Source organism: Silurus aristotelis (assembly GCF_946808225.1).
Source record: "Silurus aristotelis genome assembly, chromosome: 2".
Lineage (NCBI taxonomy): Eukaryota > Metazoa > Chordata > Actinopteri > Siluriformes > Siluridae > Silurus > Silurus aristotelis.
In genome coordinates this window covers 9,749,621-9,769,394 of record NC_139575.1, presented here as the reverse complement: position 1 = coordinate 9,769,394, position 19,774 = coordinate 9,749,621, and the positions used below count along the sequence as shown (strand labels likewise).

Here is a 19,774-nt window from a genome sequence, read left to right as displayed (position 1 = left end):
ATTTTCTGTCAACCTTCAGTTTTCATGAATGTATAGTGATGTCATCATTGACATTTGGATCCTGTCATACGTCTGTCATGTGACATGCTGCTGATGCCTTGATTATCTCAGTGATGGAATCATAGGGGCTTTAACTAGCTTTATCGCTCCCTGTGGTCCTATTGAGATGCACATTGTGTGTGTGTCTCATTGTCTGTATATATACGGTGTGTATGTTTGGGAATGGGGGAAGCACCTCCCCTGATTTTAATTTCACACCTCAGTAACCAGCGCTGGTGACTGATGACTCTCCTAAACAATCGAAAGGAGGGGTACAGGAATAAAATAAAAAAAAAAACACAGAGAGAGGCTAATAGAGATAGGAGGAGAAGGAGGAGAGATCTGGCCAGACCATGCTCTCTTTTGGTTGGCCGTTTCTGACCAACGCGTCAGCGTTGCGCCGATCTCGATGCAGTGGAATGCTAGCACACACGTTCATACCCATAGGATGCAGGCGAGTAAGGATGACATCACCAAGCCCAGGCTAATTGGCTTGATCGGGTTGGGGTGAGCAAGAGTGACAGGTGGGATAGACTGGCGTGGAAATCGAGCAGGTGTGTACAAGCCCAAGCTCATTCTCGGTGCGAGGATGGCACGCGTTTCGTGGCAGAGGAGACTCGAGGAAGAGGAGCTTCTGCGGCGCATTTTGGAGCAGAGGGTATGGGAAATACTTCATTACCACACGGACCTTACAGATGAGTTTGGTACTGATGTTGTGTCTACATGGATTTTTTGTCTGCTCTCGATTTTGGCGTCTCTGCTCTCAGAGGCTGGTGCTTTAGTTCTGAGGATTGACCTTTTTTGCATCCTATAGTACGATTTTGTTTAGAGGATTTTATGTTGTGTTGAAGTGTCGGTCTTTTAGTTGTGGGTGGCATTAATGCAACCGAATCGATGTCTAGGCATTTATCCATTGTCTCGTTTTTCATTCTGGCGTTACTAAAGGTCAGAGGATGACCCAAGACTGAAGCTATCTCTTTCTAATGACCAATCGCTATAGTTCAGTTTCCAACAGCGTCCGCATTAGAAAACACAGAAACCAATCTAGTTGTTCTACCATCCTGTCACTATGTGATGCATCCTGAGAATGTGCTACTGACCTCAAACCCCCCCCCCAGGGCAGATCGCAAGTTTTTTAAATCTCTCTTTTCTCTCTCTTTTTTTTTTTTTTCATTCCCTGGTGGTTTCTGTGTGCGGCGGTGAACTCCGTCTGGAATATCTATTGGTTGAACCATTCAGTGGCCGTGCATTTCAATGCAGGTTTCATTACCTGTATAAATTATTCAGGGGATGATTAGAAATCCCCTCGAGGGAAGAGTATTGTCTGTGCTAGACAGCTCTATTAGCCCAAGTCCATCCAGTGTTTATTAACCACCCAGACTCTATTACATATCCCTCTGTGCCATTTCATCAACTCACTATTTCCTTTTCGATCACTCCACATCCCCTCATTCTTCACAACCGCACATTTTACACTGATCCTACCTATTCCAGAAGCGCATTTCTGAACATTTCAAGTCAGCGTATTCAATTCAGAAAGGATTTATTCATGTGCTGAGAGATTTGAAAAATGTATAAAAACGTGTTTATCAATTCTGATTCTTCCAATGCAAATAAAAGGAAATTATAAAACAAAATGTATTTTTATTTTTTTTTCCAGGCTCATGAGCGTTCGGAGAGCGTGGAGGTGACCTTCGTCACCCAGCTCATTAAGAGGCTGATGATCATCATTGCTCGGCCTGCTCGGCTGCTGGAGTGTCTGGTAAATGCTCTGTTCAGTCTTTTTTTATTAATCCTGCTGATTTTCTTAGTCTGCATGCTAAGCACTGTTTCAGTAGCTATGAAGCAAACGAATCCACAAAATGCACCGCGAGCTCAGAATAAGCCATCAATCCTAAACGACTCATGCTTTGGCATTGGCTAATTTGTCAGAACATTTTCTCCTTGTGGGTCTGTAATGATCGAATGTGTACAGACAGTCACTCATAACCTATAAAAGCTTATTTCTAAGTTTGTCCATGTGTATGCATTGCTTCAATTTTACACTCATTTTCAACTGTACGGTTGTTCTAGTGCGACTGTCAGCCCTGTGCTCGTATATGTATTAAGTGATCAGATATGGAACTTAATAATATACAGCTGTAACTAGGCTTGACTGGGAACTTTCCATGGGAATTAATGGGAATAAACTGGGAATTTACAAAATTGTAGGTTAGCTTATAACAGGGAATGCAAATGTAATTGGAAAAAAAAAATCATGCAGGCAAATCATGGTTACAACACCCAGATAAAATGCAATTTCAGACCCTGCACATTCATCAATCACAAGCACACAGCACACTTCTGGCAGGGCCACTCCAGTCACACCCCCTACAGATATTTACTTCACTTACAGACATGAATCCATAACATAACGCAGATCTTTTCTTGAATCCCAAGAACACAAAACAATGTCCAAAAAATGCCCAGCTTGGTGAGTATTCACATAAATGACATAAATTAAACATTTATGTTCAGTTCAATTTCCTCACATTGTGTGAGCTACTGTACAACAAACTTACTCTAACAATTAAATCAAATTCAAAATATATCATAAAAAAAATCTATAGTTTGCATGCATGTCACCTTATGACCAAACCAAATGTTTATATTTATATTTGTATGAGATACAGTTTATATGAATTTCCATAAATTCCTGGTAAATATCCAACTTTTGGAATATTTCTGTAAAGTTTTCCGGCAATTTACCAGACATTTTCCACTCCTTTGCAACCCTAGCTGTAACTAGTGTAATTAATCAAATATATATCTCTTGGAAAATATAAATGTATGAAAATAATGTAATATTTTAGATTTTTTTTGCGTTGCTCGTGTGCAAATGCTGAGTGATTCAACACACTGACTCTTAAAGCAGTGTTCCTCATGTAGCGTACTGATGATAAAATACAGTACTTTTCTCCACGGTAAGGGTACAAAAAAGTGGAATAGTTGTCAATTTAACATGGTCGTTATTCATTATGTATTAATAGATAGACCGACATTTATATTTGATGTTTGAAAGCTCTACAGTGTGTTTTTTTTACACTTCAACGAAAAAATTTCCACACTCAGAATTGGCTGATTAGACCTGAATGCCACGTGCCCACTTTCTTTCTTACTCCCTTTGGTGTGTGTGTCTGTGTGTGTGTGTGTGTGTGTGTGTGTGTGTGTGTGTGTGTGTGTGTGTGTGTGTGTTTCTAGGAATTTGACCCTGAGGAGTTCTATCACCTGCTGGAAGCTGCAGAAGGCCATGCGAAAGAAGGCCAGGGAATCAAAACGGACATCCCCCGTTACATCATCAGTCAGCTGGGCCTCACTAGAGACCCACTGGAAGGTAGAATGCATTTTTCTGTATCAGTGTTTCGTAATTGCAGTGTACAAATTAATTCATTATTGGGACATTCGGTGTCTTGTACACACTAGAACTAATATTAACATGCACACAAAAAAACATAGAACAAACACAGCCTAAGGCAGTATTAGAATGCTATGTGGCCTTAGGTGTTATATTAAGATCACACTGCCTCGTCTGGTTTTCTTGAATGTTAGGTCAGAGTGAGAAGTTGTTTCAGGGTTTCAGCATCACCGCACTATTACATGTTTTCTGTTTAGAAATGGCCCAGCTGACAAGTTATAACAGTGGAACCTCAGAACCAACAGAGACTGACTCTTGTGCTGCCTCCTCTGAGGTAAGTCTTCCTCTATGATTATGAAGGGTAGGAATTGAAGAGTTTCAGTTTATGGGTCTGATACTCAGGTGCCCTGTAATTGTTTGTCTTCAGAGTCGAGGTGCAGCTACGATACAACCACCTCAACCGCAGCCTAAACATAAACCACCAAGAGAAGAGGATTTTGAGACCATCAAACTAATCAGTAATGGAGCTTATGGGTATGAAAAGCAGCACTTTATTATATTAAATATATATAATGCTCATAAATGTTCTAAAGGCCTTTTACTTAATTGTATGTATTTCTTGCAGGGCCGTGTTTTTGGTGAGGCACAAGGAGACACGTCAGCGTTTTGCCATGAAGAAGATCAACAAGCAGAACTTGATTCTGAGGAACCAGGTCCAGCAGGCGTTTGTGGAGAGGGACATTCTCACTTTTGCCGAAAATCCATTTGTTGTCAGCTTTTTCTGTTCCTTCGAAACGCGCAGACACCTCTGCATGGTCATGGAGTATGTGGAGGGTGAGATTCACTATTATCAGCGCAAGAGACATGATGGAAAAGGAATGCTTAAATCTGGCATTAATGTTACAGAAATTCCATGTCTAGCATCACCATTTTTATGCATTGGCTTAAATATCAGGGGACTTCTGTTTTAGACCAGCATAAAAGCCTGATTGGTGTGCAGGTCACATAAATAACCTGCTACCACATACCGATCCATATAGATAAATTTGCGAGTGCAATATTTATATATTTTGCGAGAATCAATGTCTCAGATTTAATTTGATATAAATTTCAATTTTAAGCAAAAAAAAAAAAAAAAAGCAAACATTTGACATTCATACACTCAATTAATGATGTGAGCATTTTTGATATCGGAAACGTTTTTTTATTCACATACAGCTCATTTCTCACTTATTATTCTGTATTGATGTACACTATATGGACAAAAGTATTAGGACACCTGAGTTTTCCTGCCATATGTGTTTCTTCTCCAAACTGTCACCACAAAGCTGAAGGATCGTCTTTGGTTGCACTATAATACAATTTTGCGTTCACTCGAACTCGGAAACCCAAACCTGTTCCAGCATGGCTTTGTTCCTGTGCACACAGCGAGCTCCAAGAATATATGCTTTACCTGGTTTGGATACATGGCTCTCGAGGGATGAAATTTGAGCACCGACTGCATCCAAGGCCTCCTCACCTCATCTACATCAGTACCAGACTTTACTAACACTCTTGTGGATAATGAAAACAAATGTCCACGAGGCACATTCCAAAATCTAGTGGAACATCTTCCTAGAAGAGTGGAGGGAATTATAGGAGTAAATTGGGAGTTAATGTGCAATTCGATGCTTAAAAAGTACATACCATACTTATGAGCAGGTGTCCACAAACTCTTGTCCATGTAGTGTATATTCGTAGCTCATTGTACTTTCATTAGATTTTCATTAGTTGCTTTCAATCTCGTTAATTTAGAACATTGGAGCGGTCAATAAATAATGATCTCCGGTGAATTTGTTCACCACTGAATGTCAGCTGTACACATTGGTACTGATTGAAGTTTTACTGATGCCTGATTGTGATTGTTCTCAGGTGGAGACTGTGCCACACTACTGAAGCACATCGGTGCTCTTCCTGTGGATATGGCACGCATGTACTTTGCTGAAACTGTACTTGCACTGGAATACCTACACAACTATGGCATTGTACACCGTGACCTGAAACCTGACAAGTAAGCTCAACACACACACATACACATACACACACACACACACACACACACACACACACACACACACACACACACACACACACAGAATTTCACTTACACACACTCAGACATGGAAACAGAAATTGACAGACACATAGACTAATGCAGGTTGAGGCTGTGGCACACACATACTAATATACAGAGATTGACACGTGCATAGAGACTGCAACTCACACAGACTGATGCGCACTAAGATGTGCACACACAGATGGACACAATTAATCAGGCGAACATTTATAGTATAGACGAACATTAGCAGACACAGTAATTTGCCAAGCTTTATAATTTCCCTCTATGTGTTTTCTGAGGAAGTGCACTTTAGTTTTTTTTTTTTGTTTTGTTTTTTACAACCATTATTATTGTTGTTGTTTTTGTATTTTAGTCTTCTGATCACTTCAATGGGACACATCAAACTCACAGACTTTGGCCTGTCAAAGATCGGCCTCATGAGTCTCACCACTAACCTGTATGAGGGCCACATTGAGAAAGACACCCGTGAGTTTTTAGATAAACAGGTAAAGACATTTTATACCTCTGTGAATTTCCATTCCTTTCTTTCACGTGGCCATTCGCTTACTGACTCTGTTTAATGTTTGCCTGCTAGGTGTGTGGTACACCTGAATATATCGCCCCGGAGGTGATACTCGGACAGGGTTATGGGAAACCAGTGGACTGGTGGGCCATGGGAGTCATCCTGTATGAGTTTTTGGTGGGCTGTGCTCCTTTCTTTGGAGACACCCCAGAGGAACTGTTTGGACAAGTCATCAGCGGTGAGTGGCACAATTATTATTAGACTAATAAATGTAGAAATATTACACACTTCCTTTTCAAGCATTTAAAAAAATAAATAAAAAGTGGCATTTCTATTTTGAATAATGTCCAGTCAGGTTGCTTGTGTACATATGGAAAGCATGGAGGAATTTTAAACATATTTCTATTGCGCTTTTCACAATAGACATTGTCTCAAAGCAGCTTCAAAGAATGTAAGAATTATAGAACAAACTTAAACCTAAATATAAGGGAATTGTGTGTATTAGTCCCCAATGGGCAAACCAGTGTTGCAAGGAAAATCTTTATTATATGGTATAAGGAAAAAACTTGAGAGAAACCAGACTCAAAAGGGAACCCATTCTCATTTGGGAGGCACCAATAGTGTGATTTATAAATCATGAAAACTTTATAAACGCCAGATAGTGAGAAATGTTGAGCACCAGAGGGCATGGTTATGAGTAACAATACTACACATTTTATATCCTGCCTTTAAAATTCACAAAAATATGTGATGTGTATACATGTGAAAAAACAAACAAAAGAGATAAAAAAAAAAAATAATAATTAAGGCATGCCATTACCTTGTTTTGAGTAGAAACTTTATGGTCACATGCATGAGCAATATTTTAAATGTTCCCAGTATAATACACTGCTAGAAGACATTTCTTAATGTAATTAGAGCGAGTGTAGACGATGTGAAAGGGTTGGAACATATGACTGTGACATAGGGACAGAGATAATCCTGCAGTACTGAGATTGGGATGAGCTACTGTAGAAATGGTGGTGAGCATAAAGAAATGGGGAAGGGACAGTGACTAGGGCTGTGTGGACCCTCTGAGAAGGTATTAGAGAGGACGGTTGGGGACAAGAGCAGAATATAGTCCCAACGACAATTTCTACTCCATACTGATCAAACAGGTGATTAATGAGTCGTCTGTCTGCTTTTTGCTGCAGATGAGATCATTTGGCCTGAGGAGGATGAAGCTCTTCCTACAGATGCTCAAGATCTAATTTCTAAACTCCTCAGACAAAACCCACTGGAGCGTCTTGGAACCGGTATGAACTCATACCTTACACGTGCTGGAGCTGAAAAACTTGTCCATGGTTTTGTTTGGATATTCTGATATTCTATTTTGAGCTGCTTCTTTTTTTTATTTATTTATTTTTTATTAAAGATCGGGTTTACTCTCTCCCCGTTTGTTTAGGAAGTGCGTTTGAGGTGAAGCAGCACAGGTTCTTTATTGATCTGGACTGGAACAGTCTCCTGAGGCAGAAAGCGGAGTTTATCCCTCAGCTTGAGTCTGAGGAGGATACCAGCTATTTTGACAGTAAGACTCCAAACAAACCTTTTCCTCTCCAGGAGTCAGAAGAAGTGTACTCTACTTTTATCTGTCAGTCTCACTCATGCACAGCCAGAGACCTTTTTTTTTTGTTTATAAATACAGTCTTCCTTTTTCTCCCCCTTAGCTCGCACAGACAGGTATCACCATGTGGACTCTGAGGAAGAGGAGGATACAAATGATGATGAACATGTGGAGATTCGTCAGTTTTCCTCTTGCTCACCACGATTTAACAAGGTATAGAATGCACTTGCACACCTAAATGCCGGTTAATCACATCAACCACTATGGATGTTAGTCCTAGTTTTCTTTTTCTTTTCTTTTTTTTCCTTCAAATGTACTTGCGTATCTGACGTACTATGATTTATAATGGCTTTAATGTTCCTATTATCATTTTTGTCTCAAGACCTCTGCTCAATCAACTCAGTTAATGTGAAAAAAGACTATAATTTTACTTTTAGCACACTAATCTATTAATAGAATGATATTAAGTTTAAACACTGATTGATATCTATACAAATGTTTGAGCCCAAGCCAAAAAAAATTAAAGAAATCGCACAATTAAGTCCACAGGTGTTGTAACAAGTTCGAGTCAGGAGTTTCCTCCATCATTTAATACTCTGTAAATGTTCTGCTTGCTGTTGAACTGATGCTGAACTGTACGTCTGTGATAAATAGATACATACCACCAAGCGCCAATCAAAGCAAGTTCAAAACGGTGCACGCGCTCTACCCTGATTGGTTGCTTGACCGTTTTTTTTTATCCACTCAAATAAAAAGGACCGACTGATTTCGCAAAACCTAGTTGAGTAAAAAGTTAGATATTTGACTTGGAAATGTAGCAAAGTACAGATATGCGAAAAAGCTACTTAAGTACATTTGCATTGTTACTGTCCACCACTGTGTTATACACACCTCTTTAACTCTATATAGCTATAAGACACAGTTCTCTGTATGAATACATGTTAAATGGGACCTGGTATACACTCTTTGCATGTGTATTGATCAGGTGTACAGCAGTATGGAGCGTCTGTCTCTACACGAGGAGAAACGAACTCCTCCACCCACCAAGCGCAGTCTCAGTGAGGAGGGAGCGGAGCGGCTCGATAGTCTCAGCAGCCTTAAGTCTCGGGACCGCAGCTGGATGGTCGGATCGCCTGAAATGTACGGAATCAACTTTTATCTTATTGCTGCACTCATGTAGCAGTGCATTTTCATTATAGCAATTTAGCTAAAAAATAAAAATAAAATCACAAATGAAAACAATGTTATGTTGCGATTATGTTAAGTATTAGTTTTTAGTCAACACAGTGTTTTCAAACAGAAACCTTGCACCTGCAAGCTGTAAACCCAGAGATTCAAAAAGGGATGTGAAATCTAATGAACACAGATTTTTAGGAATTGTTGGGCAAGACCGCATGACCCCCTTATCCTTCACATATTCCCCCTATTTTAGCTATAGATTTTACACGTGTGTATACTTGTGTGCTACTGTGTATAACCAGGATTGCTTGTTATTGTGTTTTCAAATCATAAAGCATTTTTTTGTAATCAAATTTGAGACTTAAGTAGTAACGTATACAGTACGTGTGTTTATGTTCAGCCTGCGTAAACGCCTGTCAGTGTCCGAGTCTTCACACACCGAGAGCGACTCCAGCCCCCCTCTAACGGTGCGCCGTCGCTGCTGCTCTGCGATCATCGAAATGCCTCGGTTTGCCATTTCCACCGAGGAGGATAACGCCAGAAAGACTCCAATCAGGGCTCAGCGCAGTGAAGAACTCCCTTCTGCTATCCCAGAACTCCCGGTGGAGAGAGAGCTCAGACTGGACGAGTCTCCCATCACACCAGGCTCCACTTCCAGCCAAGCCACTCGTGGCACGCTGACACGTCAGTGTTGTCTCTACAATCCATTACACACTAAACTTAAACTCACTATGAATCACTAACACTTAACGTCTGTATTGTGTCTTGCGCTTGCTTCCAGCCGGCAGTTGTGGCGAGTCCGTGGATCGAGCGTCTCCGCGATGCACCACTACCGAGGGAGCGGATATTTCCAGTCCCAAAGCCATCAGCGACTTGGCAGTCCGTCGAGCTCGCCATAGACTGCTGTCAGGAGACACGGAGAAACACACATCACGGCCCCTCAACAAAGTCATCAAATCCGCCTCGGCCACTGCGCTGTCGCTCATGATTCCTACAGGTGAGGACGTGCATCAGGGGCCAAGGGGAAGTGGTGGCTTAGTGGGGGAGACATTGGATTTTAGATCTGAAGGTCATGAGTTCAAATCCCAGCCGTAACAGCAACTCCTACGCTTCTGTGTAGGGTGGCAAAGATGCAGAAACTTTCCATGGGAACTACTTTCCTCTTTTTTTTAAGATGGATTTTTTTATTATTATTTTGTGTGCAGGATTCAAGAAATGATTTGTTGTTATGGAGAAATGCACAGTGCATGTGATTGAAGAATGTGCAGGATAGAAATTCAATTAAAATTGCATTAAATCTGGTTGTGTTAGCCAATATTATCCTGCAAGATTCGGTGTTATAGGCCAACCTGCAATTTTGTAAACTCCCATTCATTCCTGTTAATTCCCATATATTCCCCTTAATTTCCATGAAAAGTTTCCAGTCTTGAAAACTCCCTGAATTTTACAACCCTACTCCTGAGCAAGGCCCTTAACCCTATAGCTGCTTAGTCATTTGAGTTAAATAAATGTCAAAAGTCGCTCTGAATAAGGACGTCTGCCAAATGCTATAAATGTAAATGACCAAAGGAATGGACTTTGTTATTGTGTGAACTCACCATGTAAATGGTGAATTTGTTATACTGACTAGATGTATGGGGTTTAGCATTTTGGAAGACGGTATACCATGTTTTTAGGCATGTTCATGTCTTCTTTTTAAATTTTTTTAATTCCTTAAGTCAGACCAACCTTAAACACATCTTTCAATAAAATAAATGTCAGTCCACATATTGGGCAAAAAATTCAAATCTGTTGTGTTTTGCGATTGAAATTGAAGACGTCACTTATTTCAAGCCGAATATTATTGTGAATTTTTCAGTCAGTATAATTTCTTTACATTCTTCCAGAGCACCATGGAGCATCTCCCCTGGCCAGCCCCATGTCTCCTCACTCGCTGTCCTCCAATCCGTCGTCTCGAGACTCATCGCCCAGCAGGGATCTGTCACCGGCTGTTTGCAGCGTGAAACCTGCCATCATTATCCACCGAGCAGGCAAGAAGTACGGCTTCACACTGCGCGCCATCCGTGTATACATGGGAGACACTGACATCTACACTGTACACCATATGGTCTGGGTGAGTATCTCCTAATAGAGATCCTTTTAAATGTTTGGATCCTGTTAGAACTGTATAATTAAAGTGTTGCTGCGGACTTTTATTCAGCATGTGGAGGAGGGAGGACCAGCTCATGAAGCAGGTCTGAGAGAGGGAGACCTCATCACACACGTTAATGGAGAACCAGTCCATGGTCTTGTTCACACAGAGGTTGTAGAGCTCATTCTCAAGGTACTGTAGGTACAGACACAAACATATGCTCCTGCCATGTAACAAACCTGAGCATGTTTGGGCTAAAACTAGCTTTTATCTCATGCAGAGTGGGAATAAGGTTTCTATATCAGCCACTCCTTTTGAGAACACATCCATTAAAGTTGGTCCAGCTCGTAAAAGCAGCTGCAAGTCGAAAATGGCTCGGCGCAACAAAAAGACCAAAACAAGAGACGGACAGGACAGGTGAGGTCCATTTATATTCATTTTACTGATTTCATTTCCTGTAATAGGGGTGTGCGATATTGACAAAAAATTAAATCTTGATTTTTTTTATATATCGATTAATATAGCAATTTTATCGATAATTAGATTAGAGTTTTTTTGTGCTGGTACCTTAAGGAACACGGTGGATTGCTGACTTTTATAATATTTGATATCCTTCATATTCTGTGTGGTGATCAGTTCAGTTTTTTTTTGTTTTGTTTGTTTGTTTGTTTGTTTGTTTGTTTGTTTTTTTGTACTAAAACTGTACATTATTATTTGAGTCAGATTCTTACATTTAATAAGTCAATGATGACCAATAACCAAGCAAATAAAATCAGTATCAACAAACTTCAATGCATCTAAAGTGGCCTTTAGATGTTTTTTACGTTTAACGCAGCTCAGAGGGACATGTAATGTTTTAACCTGCAGTTTCAAACGCATAAATATTTTGATATTTTCAACATAAAACATCGAATTAGAATATTTCAGGTTATTTAAAAGAAACGAGAAAATACTTTAAATGTGAAATTAAATCCACAAGTCACTTTTAATAAGTGACTTTTTTTTTTATTGCGATTGAACCAAATCATTCAGGAATCAAACACCGCCATGTTGCTCAGAGACGTAAAAAGGTGCTGTTTTTTTTTGTTTTTGTTTTTTTGCGAAATAGAGCAAAAACAGGCAATGTGGTGTCTAAAACATAACTCTCAATATTTACTTCTTGTTTATTGAACTGTTCAATAAAATCAGTATCACATTTACACCAATCAGGCATAACATTATAACATTATGAATAACACTGATTATCTCATTATCATGGCACCTGTTAGTGGGTGGGTAAGGGCCAGATTCAGAGCACCTCCAAAACTGCAGCGCTCTGTTGCTATCAAAAGCGGTCCAAGAAAGGAACAGTGGTGAACCGGCGACAGGGTCATGAGCGGCCGAGGCTCATTAATGCATGTGGCGAGCTCCTGTAGCTCAAATAGCTGAAGAAGTTGATGCTGTTTATGCTCGAATGGTCAGAACTGTTTTAGCAGCAAAAGGTGGACACAATATTAGACAGGTGGTCATAAAGTTATGTCTGTAATAGTTAAACACTTTATCTGTATTGACTTGCAAATGTTTGTGATTTGTGCATGTGTGGACCTTCCTGCAGTAAGAAAAGGAACTCCCTCTTTCGGAAGATTGCTAAGCAGGCATCTCTCCTGCACACCAGTCGCAGCTTGTCATCTCTGAATCGTTCGGTGTCTTCGGGTGAGAGCGTGCCCGGATCTCCCACACACATGTCCCCTCGCTCTCCAACGCAGGGCTACCGGTCCACACCAGATTCAGCTCACTCTGGTAAAGCTTTCAGCAAGTTCCACTATACTGTTACTGTTCACATCTAAAAAAAATTTTGTTTCTAGTGCTTAATGACGCTATGAACTCACAAAATGGCTTCTTAAAGCTGTTAGCAGTGTAATAACAAGTTGTTAATGACGTTCTTTCTGTGCATTTGCTAATGTGTTGGGCCATTTGTTGTGGTATTTTATAATTGTTTCCAGCCATAAAGTTAACAATTAGATACAATAGGGTTGTACCAGACACTCAAAACACACTTCATATTATATATAATATATGCACAAAAGTATTGGGACACCTGAATTTCCCAGTCATATGTATTTCTTTTTCAAACTGTAATCGCTAAACCGGAGGCACACATCTGTATAGGAAGTCTTTGAATACGGTAGCATGAAATTGTTCCTTTCACTTGAACTTTGAGACCCAAACCTGTTCCAGCAAGACAATGCCCCTGTGCACAAAGCAAACTCCATGAAGATATGCTTTGCATGGGTTGGAGTGGAAGATCTTCTGCGTTAGCGCTCTGACCTCAACCCTATTGAACGCCTGTGGGATAAATTGGAACTCTGACTGTTGACCCCAGGCCTCCTCATCTCCCCTACAATCAGTACCTGACTTCACTAACACCCTTGTGTCTGAATGAGCACAAAGCACAATCTACACATGTACAATCCAAAATCTAGTGAAACAGAAGGGTGGACTAAATGTGAAATATGATGCTTAAAAAGCACATAGAATACTTATGAGCAGGTGTCCGCAAACCTTTGGCAATATAGTTCATCTTTACTGTTACTTTACTGTTTATTTTGTATGACAATTTTTTAAACAATTTGTGTTTTTTGTCGGTTTTTGCAGTTGGTGGAAATTCATCTCAAAGCAGCTCTCCCAGCTCCAGCGTGCCAAACTCTCCTGCCAGTTCCGGTCAGATCCGCCCCAGTTCCCTGCACGGCCTGGCCCCAAAGCTGCAGCGCCAGTACCGTTCCCCTCGGCGCAAGTCTGCTGGTAACATTCCACTGTCGCCGCTGGCCCGTACTCCCTCCCCAACTCCCCAGAGCACCTCTCCTCAGCGTTCCCCTTCTCCACTGCCCAGCCACGCACTCCTAAGTTCCTCCATTTGTCAGTCCTTTCCTGTCAAATTGCACTCTTCTCCTCCATTAGTGCGCCAGATTGCTCGTCCAAAGAGCGCAGACCCACCGCGCTCCCCACTCCTAAAACGTGTGCAGTCAGCTGAGAAACTAGCAGCCTCGCTCTCGTCGTCCTCCTCATCTCCCTCTCCTTCGTCTGCTGCGGATAAGAAGCTGCCAGTCGGTGCTGGGCGCAAACACAGTCTGGAAATCTCACATACAGATTTTAAGAAGGAGATGCTTCAGCGCGAGCCAAGTTTGCAGAGCTTGCAGGAGTGTGCTAGCGAGACTATTTTGGGTGGGAGGGTGTCCCCAGCAGAAAAGGGCACTCTGCAGAAGCCTTTGGCTCGTAAACTAGGTCGGCAGGAAGGCCCCGACTCTGCAACTGGATCATTAGGGCTGGTGCCTGGTAAGAGCAAGCTGAAGGACAAGCTATCAGCTATCCGGCAGGACCGTGCCGAACGCAGAGAGTCTCTGCAGAAGCAGGATGCCATCCATGAAGTGGATTCCTCAGAGGATGAGACAGATGAGGGTTCAGAGGACAGCCAGGATGGACGCAGGACAACTTTTGTCCCTCCCAGTCATGTGCTTCGACCCACAAGTGTTATTGGATCCCCACATATCAGGACAGGACCTGCTTCTTTAAATGCTCCATCTCTGACCCCATGCACAGTAGCTCAGTCCGTCTCCTCTCAGCTCAGCCAAGGTCTACCGCCCCAAAACCAGACACAGGCCCAATCTTCATTATTGTCTGAGCAAAAACCCACCCAGACTCTGATATCTACTCCCGCCGTGGCTTCTACCTCAGCACTACCAGAAAATTCCAGCGAGAGACGGGGAATGTTTCAGGATTCTGTGTCCAGCAGTAAAACACCCGGGCCTCAACCCAGCTCTCTGACCAGCACTTTTTCTACACCTGGTAGTGCATTCACCTCTGTCAGCAAGGACCCTTTCCTCAAACCCTTAGCACCCTCTTCAGACCGTAGGACTGCCAAAGTGAGCAGCAAGCCAGAGCCCAACATGGTCCCCATCATAACCCGGGAACCCCAAACCCCTACTCCACCAACTGGAAGTATCACTAAGGAGATGAAGGAGGCAGACAACAGGAGACAAGCAGCAGCTGCTGCCGCTGCTTCGGCATCCTCCTCCACAGCAGCTGAAAGTGGAGTGGAAAAAGTGGTTTCCCAGCTGGCCACCGTGGCCAAGAGTGTGCTAGGGCCTGTAAAGCTCAACATCCCAGGGACCAAAGAAGCTACTGAGCGAAGCAAGGAGGCCAAACCTCAGGCAGACTTGGTGCACCCAAAAAGCAAAGATCCACATTTAAACAGTTCTTACTCTCCAGAAAAGACATTTCCATCTGTTGCTTCTGTCCCCCAAACCGGGCGACAGTCAGAATCAAACACTCTTCAGTCCCCTGCCACATCTGAGTTACCCTCGACTTCACAGAGGCTCCAGGAAACGGCCGGAGCATCAAATAGGCCTTCCACTCCAAAAGACTGCGCATCTGGCCCAGAGCCCCAAGAGAGGCCAGGAACTCCAAGGAGCAGCGCCTCCCAGAGGCCCAGCACTGAAACACATTCCCAGAGCCAGGCCAAACCCAGTTCCTTCACACAGCAAGACAAATCCAGCAAGAAGACATAGCAGCCTTGCACAGAAAAAAAAAAATACATCACACCTGGCATGCATGTTAAAAAATACAAATCTACTTCACTAACCATGAGACAAAAAAAGTGAAGGAAGAAAATACAAGTAAAGGAGCTCCCCAGCTTTAGGATGAATTGCTCTGTATTGAGGGCTTTGGATTGCTTTGATTTTCCCCTTTTTCACTTTTTCGCAGCATTGTTTTAATAAGTTTAGAAAAAAAAAGAACATATGGGGCTAGAAATAAACTAGAAATTTTTTAAGCATCCTCTGTGTTCACTTGAATTCCAGTTTCTCAATTTATTTACAGTTTTAGATCTAGTGGTGCCTTAATATAAACTTAAAAGTCCTAAGTTTGTTTGCCATACATTAATGGAGGTAAGATGTATCTCAGCAATAAAATCAGCGTATGCTTAGCAATTTCTATAAACATGCTAGAATCTTGCATTAGGGTGGCTATATCTGTCTGATATAGTCCATCACACACCTCTCAGTTGTTCTCAAATTAATTAAGTTTTATTGTGATTTTTATTTCCACAAAATAGCCCATATTATTATTTCGAACGTGTTTCCCAGGTAAGACCCGAAAGGTTCGATTAGATCACATCTGTCGTTTTTTTTCCTAGGGTTTTCAAGTTGTTTAGCTGTAGCTGTTCATACGTATCTGTAGAAACGTAACTATTTCACCAGGTTGCATGTGTTATTAGTGATGGTTAAACATTTGGCCACATGTACTTGCTTGAAGTCTAAGATATTTGTGTAAAAACAGCATCGTCTGATTTTAATGTCTGTATTTATATCCCCAGAAAAAAAGTGCTCCAAATTGGAAGGGTTTTATTGTTTTTATTTCTAGCCCCTGCTCTTTTTTTTTTTTTTTTTTTATAATTATTAATAATAGCAAGTAAAATGTTTTTAATTTTTAGGAACCGGACCAACTTGCTGTGTTCTGTGTGTATTTGCCACTAATTTTTCAAAGTCTGAGAACTTGTATAGGCTTGTTAATAATTGAGCGAGTGGGGGTGGGTGGGTGTGTGTGCGTGCGTGTGTGTGTGTGTGTGTGCGCATCTATAAATGAATATTAAAAGCTCTATGTCGGTTTTTATATCCGAGTGTATTGGGAGTGTATCTTAGACTAGATTCTGTCTTTGCCATTTCAGCTGTGTCTGATTTAGACATGTATTGCTAGTGGGCAAGGATGTATTTGCACAATCCCTTTTTACTTTGTAAAACTGAAAACTAATAAAATACAGTCCAATCAGATACCAGGGCTTGTTGGGGGTCTTGAGGGGTTTGACCAATCATTTATCTCCTCGTTACCCTTCATGAAATGTGGTGTAATTTATGTGTTTACACCAATTCGAGTGAATCAAATGCTTGTGGATGTTTAATTGCACTCTCCTGTTCATACTGGGTTTTTAAGCCTACTATTGTCAGCATTTACAGAATAATAATCGATCCAGTTTAATCAATTTTTTATTAATTGCAGAAATTCATGAATATCATTTGGCTGCGAATCAGATTAAGAAAGATCAGTCCTAAAAGTCTCAAATTTTAAAAAAGCGAATTTTTTTTTAATAAGGAGAGATTTAGTCACAAAAAGGTCTGTGCTACGTTTCTTTAGTGTGAAATGAAAAGCTCTTGACGGCCCTTTGAGCCAGAAGCTTCGTTTCAGGCTCCGCAGTTTCTGCATGTGTTTTACATTTCGTGTCTTATTGCCGTTTTGCTGTTATTGCATCTAAGAAGCTTTCTCTCGAATTCACAGCTTGTTCCACAGGAACAAACGTTAAGCTGCGGCAATCCGTTCCATGCAGAAGAGATCTGACGTAAACCTTTTACCTCTTTGTTAGGACTGAGTCTAAGGTGGAGGATAGAGAGTAGAGGTGGGTAGAGCTTGATAAAAAAGTGTTAGTGGCTTATTTTAACCATAAGGTTTGGACTGTAATAGTATTACAATGAATCTGCTGTATATCATCGTTATCATTTCTCCAAAATGACACTAATCCAATATAATGCTTATAAACAGCTAATTATTTTATTAGAAATCAGTCATTTAAAGTGATATATCGTATATAGAAAATCAGCTTTTTATTAGTTTTTTGGTGTGTGCCATCATTCTCATTTAAATCAATTATGTATCATGACCAACTGCACATACAATCTTCATGACGGGGAAAAAACATCTGGTTAAGCTCAGTTTCTCCACCAGGAGGTTCAAGCAGGTGTGTTGTAAATTGGAACTAATGAATGGTCTCTACATTAATATCCATTACAGTCCACATCTCATGGTTTAACGTAATACCTTGGTATTGTAATCTTATTGTAGCATAATAACCAGTAAGATTAAATCTGTAATCATTTGGAACAAACTTTGACTTTTGGGACTAACTGTGGTATGTTATTGTACTCTTTCTCACACACACACACACACACACACGCGCACACACACGGATAGTTCTGCTATATGTTCAGATTTAGTTAATGTGCCAGAATCCTGTGGAGTTGCTCGCTAATAAGTCTTGCAGCCATATGGCATCACACAAACACACTGTGGGCGTTTGATATTACAGCCAGCCCTTCTCACCTTCTGTCTGTAAACCGAAACCACTAAAGCACCATTAAATAACGAGACTGCCATGACAGTCACCCTGCCTACAAGAAGTATGTGAAATAGCAGCTGGACAGAATCGGTGCTGCACCACTTTTTTGAGGGATTTCCTCCAGTACATGGAGATGATGGCATGTGTTCTCTGTGGGCTTTATTTCCATTTTCGCACAAGACAGGTTGTACAGTAACGAACGAACAGAGATGGGATTTGAAAAAAAGAAAAAACTTAGTTAAACCAGTGCAATATCTTTTTCATTTCTGTTGTGGTAAGACGCATGTTTGTTGTAAGTCCTTCCTTAAAAACAATAAAGTTTTTTTTTTTTTTTTTTTATAAAATTTGCTTCCTCGTTTTTCTATGTATCTGTTTACTTGTAATTTTGTAGATGATGTGATGCAGATCTTTTAAGCCAGTGCACTAATTTTAACCTTTAGGTTGTATGTTTTAGCTGTGAATCTTTAAATGGGGTCTTGGGAGAGTATATTATGTAATGTAGGTTTGGAATGAGTAAATATTAGTGAATTGGTGTCATCAACTGTCACTTCATCTTCTCAGGGGGAAATGGTGCAAAATATTTAGATTAGATAATATTTTCTTTGTATCAAGTAAATAAAAAAAAAGAAATACATTGCAACTGTATTATCTAATAAAAGAATGACATTCAAGGTTTAAAAAAAAAAAATTATATAAACATTCCCATGCATGCAAACTAATGCAGATTTAAAAAAAATAATTTTTTACTTTTAATTGTTAGTACATTTTTGCTGCACAATAACACAGCACAAGAAAAATGTAAACAAATTACACAAATATTACAAATTTATGTAAATTCTCACTGTTATTTTTTCCCCCACATTATTTTGTGTGCAGAATTCGAGAAATTGTGTTATAGAATAAAGGGGGTGTGGCCTCAGTGGCCCTGCAGTAAGTGTTGTGTGTGCATGTGATTGATTAAAGTGCAGGGTAGAAATTCAACTGAAATTACATTAGATCTGGTTATTTTAACCAAGAATATCCTGCAAGATTTTTTTTTTAACTACATTTAAGTTCCCTGTTATACGCTGTCCCTCTAATAAACTTATTTCTAATCCTGTCCATCCTAGTCACTCACAACGAACACCTCAACATCTTCAGCTCTGCTACCTCCAGCTCCACCTCCTGTCTTTTACTCAATGCCACTGTCTCTAATCCATACAACATCTCAGGTCTCACCACAGTCCTATAAACTTTCCCCTTCACTCTTGTAGAGATCCTTCTATCAAAAATCACTCTTGCTATCACTCTTCTCCACCCACTCCACCCTGCATGCACTCTTTTCTTCACTTCTCTAACACACTCTCCATTACTTTTCACTGTTGACCCCAGGTACCTAAACTCCTCCACCTTCTCCACCGCTTCTACATGCAACCACACCCCTCAAGTGCCCTTCCTCTAATTCACACACATGTACCCTGTCTTACTCCTACTGACTTTCATTCCCCTTCTCTCCAGTGCATACCTACACCTCTCCAGGCTCTTCTCAACCTGCTCCCTACTCTCACCACAAATCACAATATCATCCACTAACATTATACTCCATGGAGACTCCTGTCTGACCTCGTCCGTTAACCTGTCCATCACCACTGCAAACAGGAAAGGGCTCAGAGCTGACCCTTGATGC

At 40.8% G+C, this 19,774-nt stretch overlaps 1 protein-coding gene across 9 annotated transcripts in view; it reads left to right on the top strand.

The window, feature by feature from the left end:
* mast2 (microtubule associated serine/threonine kinase 2) overlaps nucleotides 1–18,440 on the top strand; it is a 149,038-nt gene extending 130,598 nt beyond the window's left edge. For 8 of the 9 annotated variants that reach the window (XM_083565458.1, XM_083565455.1, XM_083565456.1 and 5 more), the window contains 19 exons: nucleotides 1,700–1,801; nucleotides 3,280–3,412; nucleotides 3,691–3,767; nucleotides 3,861–3,967; nucleotides 4,059–4,267; nucleotides 5,345–5,483; nucleotides 5,905–6,037; nucleotides 6,127–6,292; nucleotides 7,248–7,349; nucleotides 7,499–7,621; nucleotides 7,761–7,870; nucleotides 8,643–8,797; nucleotides 9,237–9,520; nucleotides 9,618–9,833; nucleotides 10,723–10,949; nucleotides 11,037–11,159; nucleotides 11,248–11,384; nucleotides 12,562–12,746; nucleotides 13,602–18,440. In XM_083565458.1, coding sequence (XP_083421584.1) covers nucleotides 1,700–1,801; nucleotides 3,280–3,412; nucleotides 3,691–3,767; nucleotides 3,861–3,967; nucleotides 4,059–4,267; nucleotides 5,345–5,483; nucleotides 5,905–6,037; nucleotides 6,127–6,292; nucleotides 7,248–7,349; nucleotides 7,499–7,621; nucleotides 7,761–7,870; nucleotides 8,643–8,797; nucleotides 9,237–9,520; nucleotides 9,618–9,833; nucleotides 10,723–10,949; nucleotides 11,037–11,159; nucleotides 11,248–11,384; nucleotides 12,562–12,746; nucleotides 13,602–15,511 — 4,638 coding nt within the window. In that variant the 3' untranslated portion in view covers nucleotides 15,512–18,440. The remainder of the gene's footprint in view (nucleotides 1–1,699; nucleotides 1,802–3,279; nucleotides 3,413–3,690; nucleotides 3,768–3,860; nucleotides 3,968–4,058; nucleotides 4,268–5,344; nucleotides 5,484–5,904; nucleotides 6,038–6,126; nucleotides 6,293–7,247; nucleotides 7,350–7,498; nucleotides 7,622–7,760; nucleotides 7,871–8,642; nucleotides 8,798–9,236; nucleotides 9,521–9,617; nucleotides 9,834–10,722; nucleotides 10,950–11,036; nucleotides 11,160–11,247; nucleotides 11,385–12,561; nucleotides 12,747–13,601) is intronic. The other variant, XM_083565463.1, reaches the window with a different exon arrangement.
* Nucleotides 18,441–19,774: the final 1,334 nt, after the last annotated feature.